The sequence below is a fragment of the Piliocolobus tephrosceles genome, chromosome 14, assembly GCF_002776525.5.
Source record: "Piliocolobus tephrosceles isolate RC106 chromosome 14, ASM277652v3, whole genome shotgun sequence".
Classification (NCBI taxonomy): Eukaryota; Metazoa; Chordata; class Mammalia; order Primates; family Cercopithecidae; genus Piliocolobus; species Piliocolobus tephrosceles.
Genome location: NC_045447.1, coordinates 82,171,945 through 82,180,918, shown reverse-complemented (window position 1 = coordinate 82,180,918; position 8,974 = coordinate 82,171,945). Strand labels below are relative to the sequence as shown.

Here is an 8,974-nt window from a genome sequence, read left to right as displayed (position 1 = left end):
TTTTTTTTTTTTTTTTGAGACAGAGTTTAGCTTTTGTTGCCCAGGCTGGAGTGCAATGGCGCCATCTCAGCTCACCACAACCTCTGCCTCCCAGTTCAAGCAATTCTGCCTCAGCCTCCCGAGTAGCTGGGATTACAGGCATGCATCATCACACCTGCCTAATTTTGTGTTTTTAGTAGAGATGGGCTTTCTCCATGTTGCTCAGTCTGGTCTGGAAATCCCGACCTCAGGTGATCTGCCCGCCTAGGCCTCCCAAAGTGCTGGGATTACAAGCATGTGCCCGGCCACCAGCTTTTACTTTAATGCCGCAGCCTTAAATTTTTTTTTCAGGAGAAATTATTTCATGTAAAGTTACAAAGGAAAATAATGGTTAATATTTGTAAGCATTCGTTTGGTAGTTTGCTGCCTCCTCAGTAAGTTTTGATGAAAGTGAATTTTGATGAATTACTACATTAGCTGGGTAGTGAAGTTAACATGTGGCTTAGCTATCCATTTTCTAAGAGAAGATATCAAGAAACTAGCAACAATAAGTAAAATTGTTAAATTATGCAAGAATCACATGTTCCTACCTATCATCATTTAGTCTTGGTTCTATTTGCATGTGAATATCCTTTAAAATATATTACTCCCAGTTATTCTGCTTTACTTTTCTGAATCTCTTTTCCCATCTCTCGACTTCAACTTCAGTATATAGCCCTTGTTCCTTCTACCTGGAGAATGGAGGCATGTGGAAGCCCAGAGGATTGAATTCTTTTTTTTTTTTTTTTTTTAGATGAATAGTCTGCTTAGGAAATCCCATCTCTGTAATGTTTACGTGGTATAGTGTTGTAATGTCAGAATGAAGTGGCTGTTCTTCCCCTCGAGTCATCGTCCCAAATGAAGGTTCCCCAAAAGAAATCATCAACTTACATGGTGATTTCCTTTTACCTTTAAAAAAAATATTTCTTTTCATGGAAAGATAATGGAACGTGTTGGTAAGATTCATTTCTAGGAAGGCAAAGGAGTTGTTTATCATCTAAAGACTCTCAACCTAAAGCTGTTTTAGAAAACTTTCCTTAAAATGAGAAACCGTAGGTTTTCATTGCATTATTTTGGCTAGTTGAAAAATAAGACCAAGTGCGTTCTGACCTTCGTTTCTCTTACCTTTATTTTTACAACCACCATTTCAATGGCCCACTTGCTGATACAAATGGTTATTTAATTTTTAAAAGCATTTAATTGAAGTCAAGTTATTTAGAACCTAATCAATTACACGTCTTTGTTGTTGCTGCTGTTTTGCAAGAGTGAAGAGCTTGGAGTCAGATGAATCTGGGATGACGTACAGGTGTCATTTGTTAGTCATGTAATTTGTGACAAGCCACTTAATCTCTCTGAAGACTTCAGTTTCTTCATTTGTAAATTGGCATAATAATGCTGTCCCTACTAGGGAATATAGAATTATATAATAGGTCCTTTGTATATATTGGCTAATATTGCTCTCTTATGATTTGGCACTGTGGAGACACTGTGGGAGATTAAAAGAAGATGTGAATAAAAGGTGACTTCAGCTTCGAAGGGATTTATGATTCATTTGGGAGAACAGGTAATATACAGTATCTATACTGGCTTCAAAAGTGGCAGGTGTTTAGAAGAGAAAAGGATACATGATGTAATAGGAGGCAAAGGCTTGATTGAGAAGGCTGAGAAGACTTAGAGTAAGGGTTCTCAACCCTGACTGGACATTAAAATTATTTAGAGACAATTCAATGAGAATTCCTGGGGGCGGGAACCAAGCATCAGTATTTTAAAGTTCCCTGGGGACTTTAACTTGAAGCTCAGATTGAAAATCATTTAAAGAACTTTGTTATTTATTTATTTAATTTTTTATGTATTTTTTGAGATGGAGTCTCGCTCTGTCACCCAAGCTGGAGTGCAGTGGTGCGATCTTGGCTCACTGCAACACCTGCCTCCCAGGTTCAAGCTACTCTCCTGCCTCAGCCTCCCTAGTAGCTGGGAATACAGGCGTGTGCCACCACAACTGGCTAATTTTTGTATTTTTAGTAGAGACAAGGTTTCACCATGTTAGCCAGGCTGGTCTTGAACTCCTGACCTCAAGTGATCCACCTGCCTTGGCCTCCCAAAGTGCTTGGATTACAGGCGAGAGCCACCATGCCTGGCCTATATTTATTTTTATTTTGAAATGGAATCTCCGTCTGTCACCCAGGCTGGAGTGCAGTGACGTGATCTCGGCTTTCTGCAACCTCTGCTTCCTGACTTAGCATCCTGAGTAGCTGGGATTACAGGTGCCCGCCGCCATGCCTGACTAATTTTTGTATTTTCAATAGAGACAGGGTTTCGCCATGTTGGCCAGGCTGGTCTCGAACTTCTGACCTCAGGTAATCCGCCCAGCTCGGCCTCCCAAAGTGCTGGGATTACAGGCTTGAGCCACTATGCTCGGCCCATTTAAAGAACTTTAAAGGTAGAAGTATTCCAAATAGGGGGAAAATATAAAGAAAGGTAACACTTCTTTTTTCCTGTGCGCTTTGAATTTCAGAGGATGTAGTAAGCAAAGACCACTTACTAACCTTGCAGATATATCCTTAGAAAATACAGTGGCTTCTGTCATCAATCTGATAAATCAGATGAGAGGAAGGGTGTATGTTTCATGTTGATTTTTCTTTTTGTTTTATTGGGGTTTTTAAAAACTGTAAATGTCAGGTCTGATGATGTGTGTATAAACATTTTCGAAGAAGATAAAATATTTTTGAATTTTGCATTTTTTAGTATGAAGGGGATCCATCATTTGAAGTTGGTTTTCTAGACGGGATGATAAACTTGTCCCAGGTCTGTTTGATACTCCTACCAAAATCCTTTGTTACCAGGGCTAGAAGGCAGCTGTGGCTAGTAAATAACCCTGTGTGTAAACTCACTCATTGACTTGGGCATTCTCTGTTGCCACAGCTGTGTGAATGGATTAACCAGAAACCCTCTGATGCCAGCTGCCTATTTAGGCAAACAAGTCTATAATTAGTACCTCTGTTAAAATGAAACTGTAAAATACTATTTTCTATTTATTTATTTATTTATTTAGAGACAGGGCCTTGCTCTGTCGCCCAGGCTGGAGTGCAGTGGTGAGATCCTGGCTCACTACAACCTCCGCCTCCCAGGCTCAAGTGATCCTCCTGCCTCAGCCTCCCAAGTAACTGGGACCACAGGCACACCATTGCACCTGGCTAATTTTTGTATTTTTTTTTTTTGTAGAGATGGAGTTGCGCCAAGACCCAGGCTGTTCTTGAACTCCTGAGCTTCAGTGATCTGCCTGCCTTGGCCTCCCAAAGTGCTGGGATTACAGGCATGAGTCATTATACCTGGCCTGTTTTCTGGTTGTTCAAAGTAGAAGCCAGGCGCAATGGCTCAGGACTGCATGTAATCCCAACAATTTGGGAGGCAGAGGCAGGAGGATAGCTTGAAGCCAAGAGTTCGAGGCCAGCCTAGGCAACATAGTGAGACCTCATCTCTACAAAAAAGTTTAAAAAAAGAAATTAGCCAGACATGGTGGCACATGCCTTTAGTCCCAACTACTTGGGAGGCTGAGGCAGAAGGATCACCTGAACTCAGCAGTTCGAGGCTGCAGTGAGCCATGATTGAGCCACAGTACTCCAGCCTGGGCAACAGAGCAAGACCCTGTCTCAGAAAAGAAAAGAGAAGAGAGGAGAAGAGAAAGGGAAAGAAGAGAGGAGAGGAGACGAGAGGAGAGGAGACGGGAAGAGAGGAGACGGGAGGAGGGGAGGGGAGAAGAGAGGAGAAGAGAAGAGTGGAGAAGAGAAGAGAGGAGAAGAGAAGAGAAAACATACAGAAGAAGAGTAACATACAAGATAAGAGTTAGGAGACCCTGTCTCAGAGAAAAGGAGAGGAGGGGAGGGGAGGGGACAAGAAAAGAAAGAGTTAGGATCTATGCCCTAAGGAAGTAAGGAGGATTTGAGACATTGTATAAGTGGTTAATAACCTTAAGTTACATATTTTATGGAGGGAAAAGTCCTATTTTTAAAAGTGAGAATAGGAAAGTTTTGAAGTAAAATGGAATGAATTAGCTGGACCATAACGGCTCTGACTGAAGAAAAGGATGTAAAAAGCCACATCCTGGATATGTACCAAACACCATGGTTACATGGCATGTTTGTATTTGTAACATTTATTGAAAAAAAAAAGTCTCATAGCTTAGAAGGCATTCATTTTTGTTATGTGTATAGACTTCTGTGCAATAAAACAACCTTTTTTCTTTTACAGCTCAGGATGACTTAAATGTTTAATTGCCTGATAAATATGGTCCTCTTTTATTCTTCTGATTCTATTGTTCTTTTGTACTTCATCTTTCAAGGAGTTGGACTTTTATTAGGTTTCATTGGTTGCACTGGAAGGGGCATGATGGAAAATGAAGATCTCAAGATAGTTTTCATGCAAATTCACAATGGAAGATAAAACAAAAGAGTGGCAGGCATTCTGCACACAGAGCAGGCATTTCTTTGTTGTCATTGTGCAGTAGAGGACTCAACTCAGCCTTGGTGAAACTAGAGTGATGCCCATGGTGGCATGTCAGCATCTCCCTCTCAGTGGCATCAGTGGAAGATTGTTGTTGGTGGAAGCAGGGAAGTGTTTAGTCCATAAAGTACAGAGCTTTGATATCACAGAAGCTAGAAGAACTTCACTGCCTTCAGCTTCGTTTAAAGATAGTGGAGAGCTTATTCATTCATTTGAGAAATATGTATTGGGTCTCTATGTCAGGAACTGCTGGCACAGCAGTGAGATTGAAGATACAATAGTGAATACAATAGAGGGCCTATCCTCATAGAGTTTGCCTTTCAGAATGAGGGACAGACACAGACAAATAGTAAATGTTGATTGTATCAGGGAGTATTGAGGGCTTTGAAGAATGAAATCGTGACCCAGAAGAGATGCTTTTAGATTGGGTCATCTGTGAAGGCCTCTATCTGGAAAGGAAACACTTGGGCAGAGTTCTGAATGAACTTGACAAATATCTGAAGGAAAAATATTCCAGTCAGAAGGAACAGTAAGTGCAAAGTCCCCGAGACTTCAATATGTGACATGCTTCAGAAACAGCAAGGAAGCAGAATGAGGCCTGAACAGAGTGGGCAGTAGGAAATGCAGTCATAGAGAAAGCAGGACTGGGTCACAGGCCTCAGACACTGTAGAACATTGGCTTCTACTCTAAGACAGGAAGCTGCTGTGAACATTAAGATTAGGCGTGGAACCATCTGACTTTTTATGAGGATCACTCTGGCTGCGGTGTGGAAAATAGACTGGACGAGGGAGGGCAGTTAGGAAGATGTCACGGTAACTCAGGAAAGCAATGGCGGTGCTTTGGACTAGGGTGGTGGCAGGAGAGGTGAGAAGTGTTTGGATTCTGGATGTATTTCAGAAGCAAAGTGGATAGGATCTTCTGATGGATGATATGTAGAGTGTAAGAGAAAGAGAAGAAGCAACATTGACTTTAATGTTTTCCACCTGGGCAACTGGTGGACTGGAATTGCCACTTGCAGAGGTGTGAAGGTATGGAAGGTATGGGAAGAGCAGATTGCCAGGAAGGTTAAGAGTTAGTTTTGAACTCATTGTGTTTGAGAGGTCTGTTAAAGTACCAAGTAGTGATGTTGAGGTGTAATTGGAAAAGTCAACCTGGAATTTATGGCAGAAGTTGAGGCTGCAAATATAAACTTGTAATTTTTAAAAATATATATTCAAAGCCATGGGAGTGGATGAGATCATTTGAGATTAAATGCAGATAGAGAAGAGATTTAGAATTGAACTCCGGGGCACTGCATAGTAGGAGGAAAACCTAGTAAAAGTGGTATCTGTAAGGTAGAGTAACCAACTGTCACAATTTGCCTGGGACTGAGAATTTTCTCAGTACATGAGACTTTCAGAGACTGGGACACCCTGAGACAATTGGTTGCCTAGTGTCTGATTGCTGTAGGACCCCAGCAGTATGTGTTGAATGAATGAAAGGAGATGTATCAGTCAGGTTCAATTAGAGCAACAGAACCTGTAGGAAATCCATATGGGTGTGTATGAAGGTATTGGCTTAGCCTACTAAGCTCAAAAGTCCACAGGGGAGATAGTCAGGAAGGACATATTCCAAACAGACTGAGTCCCCTTGGGCACAAGCTGAAGCCTGCAGTCTGAACTGCCAGAGCTTCTACCTTCTTAGAAAAGGCTTCCAACTGGCTAAGTCAGGCCCACCCATGTAATCTCTCCTTTGATTAACTTAAAGTCACCTGTTTAGGGACTTTAATTACATTGCCAATATTCTCTTCACAGAAGCACCTAAATGACTGATTGTGTAAATGGAAAAAGGTGTGTATATGCTACAAAATGGCTGCAGTCTCCCTTCTGTCCTCCAGCTCTTACAGGAGAACTCTCCTGTAGCTTACCCTGTCTGAAAACATACTGGAAAGGGAATTCAAGGAAATGTCATTCAGCCTAGCCAAGTTGACACATCATGAAACCATCACAAAAGGTAAAGCTGGTTTAGGAACATTTGCATTTGCAGTCTTAAGTATTTTTGTCTTATTTTTCAAAGGGGGTTGGGCACGGTGGTTCACGCCTGTAATCCCAATACTTTGGGAGGCCAAGGTGAGTGGATTGCTTGAGGTCAGGAGTTTGAGACCAGCCTGGCCAATGTGGTGGAACCCTGTCTCCACTAAAATTACACTAATTAGTCAGGCATGGTGGCGCATGCCTGTAATCCCAGCTATTCAGGAGGCTGAGGCACAAGAATTTCTTGAACCCAGGAGGTAGAGCTTGTGGTGAGCCACGATCCCGCCATGGCACTCCAGCAACAGAGTGAGACTCTGTCACAAAAAAAAAAAAAAAAAAAAGTTGTTTTGGTTTTTAATTTTTGATTTTCTCTTATGTTATTACATACAACAAATGATATACATAGTGTGAAAAATCATGATGTAAAGGTGACCTTCTTGAAATTACTTTGATCTTCATTTAAAGTAGTCTTTGGTCTCCACTGACTAGGAGACCACATACAGCACAACAGCAGAGAAAACAAAACAGTTAATTTTCATGTTTGGCTTTTAAGCTTCCAGGGACCCAAGTCTTGCCTTGAACTGATCTTAGGAAATTCCTCATTCCCGACCCCACCCTGTTTCCAAACTTCATCCCTAGTGAAATGCAGTGCCACTGCAACTCTCTCCAATGTTTGTTTCCTTCTTTGGCTTACCACTAGATGTATGTATATATGTTTGTGTGCGTGTCTGTGTGTGTGTGTGTGTGTGTGTGTGTGTTGATTGCCTCATAGTAAAGCCTACTCTTGAGATTAAGACTCCTGATAGTTTAGAGAACAGAAATCTTTTTTGGTTCCTGGTTATTATTTGAATTTGCAAGAGGAACAACTGCTAGGAGGCCTAGTTAACAGTAGTTAGGGTCTGCACCCACTTGCCAAGGGCAAGACTAGTTTACACAACATTTGAAATGACCAATTTCCTCCCACTTTAGTTTCAGTGTAGAAGGAGTAGGGGAGACAAATTATTAAATGTCAACTTGGGTGTAATGCTAGAACCATACTCAATAATGCTGTCATTACTGTTTGTGCTTACCAGCTCTTGAGTACTGGAATAGATTCAGACCTCAAGAGTTTATGACTTTATCATCAACTGGGTATGTTGCCTTGGCACATTGCCACACAGTGCTCAATGATGATATATGTTCTTTATCAAATCCCCCCCCAAATAATGGCATTATTTATGTGTGAGAAAGTTTCACATTTCACCACCTCATGGTTTATTGGAGTGCAGTTCCATGAGAACAGCTGCCTGTGCTCCTCTGTATCCCCAGTGGCCACCTCAGGGGCTCAGTATGCCCCACCCAGTAGATGCTCTGCACATCATTGCTGAGTGAGGAAATCAGCCATCCTTTTCTCCCTGGATAGTCTCTCATGTAGAAAACAGGGGCCATTATCAACCCGGTTTCTCATCATTTGTGGCTTTGAATTTCAGGGATATGACAAGTTTGAGGAGTTTTTTTTGTTTTTGGTTTTCTAGAGACAGGGTCTCCCTCTGTCACCCAGCCTGGAGTGCAGTGGTATGATCATAGCTCACTGCAGCCTCAAACTCCTGGGCTCACATGTTTCTCCCAACTCAGCCTTTGGAGTAGCCAGGAGTATAGGTGGTACATCACCCCGACCATCTAACTTCAAAAAAAAATTTTTTTTGTAAAGACAGAGTCTTGCTTTTTTGCCCAGGCTGGTCTCAAACTCCTGGCTCAAGCAATCCTCTTGTGTTGGCCTCCCAAAGTGCTAGGACTATAGGCGTGAGCCACCATGCCTGTCCAACATGACATGTATTATTCTCTGACAGGAAGTGAAATTTTTTCTCAGTGATGATTGCACACAAATATCATATCTCCATGACGCTTCTACTCACTAGTTTTACGGCTCATGTCATCTTGCTTCAAACTATGCTTCAGTATAATTTTGAAGTGTATATTCCCATTGCCTCTCCTTGAGTAATTGATATTCTTCACAATAAGTTTACATTTATTATCACTTTTATTTACTTACTATTATTACTTTGAGCAGCCAATCTTATGAGAAGCCCAGAGTGGAATGTGTGGGTCATGGTAAATATATTATTTGACTCACTTCCAAACACACTTACTATTGCCTTGTGTTTTGATTATTTCAAAATATACAGGTTTCTTGAAAGGCCTGCAAAAGAAAACAATCAAAATTACAGTGGTTAAGAACATGAGCCTGCCTCGGTTTGAATTCCAGATGGGCCAGTCCCTAGCTGTGTAATCATGGGAAAATTATTAAATCTCTAACCTCACTTTCCTCACCTGGAAAATGAGGATACAGGCTGGGCATCCCTAATCTGAAAATGCAAAATTCAAAATGCTCCAAAATCTGAAACTTTTTGTGTGCCTCCATGATGCCATAAGTGGAAAATTCCACGCCTGACCTCACGTGACG

General features: G+C 41.5%; 1 protein-coding gene across 6 annotated transcripts in view; it reads left to right on the top strand.

Annotated features, from left to right (window-relative positions):
• The window catches only part of DOCK8 (dedicator of cytokinesis 8), a 238,921-nt gene that overhangs the window by 53,737 nt on the left and 176,210 nt on the right, over positions 1–8,974 (top strand). Inside the window, exons 2-3 of one of the 6 annotated variants that reach the window (XM_023213220.3) lie at positions 1,502–1,582; positions 6,313–6,511. The exons of 3 other annotated variants lie outside the window; for them this stretch is intronic. In XM_023213220.3, the coding sequence (XP_023068988.1) occupies positions 6,494–6,511 (18 nt within the window). In that variant the 5' untranslated portion in view covers positions 1,502–1,582; positions 6,313–6,493. The remainder of the gene's footprint in view (positions 1–1,501; positions 1,583–6,312; positions 6,512–8,974) is intronic. 2 more of the 6 variants (XM_023213221.3, XM_023213219.3) reach the window with 2 other exon arrangements.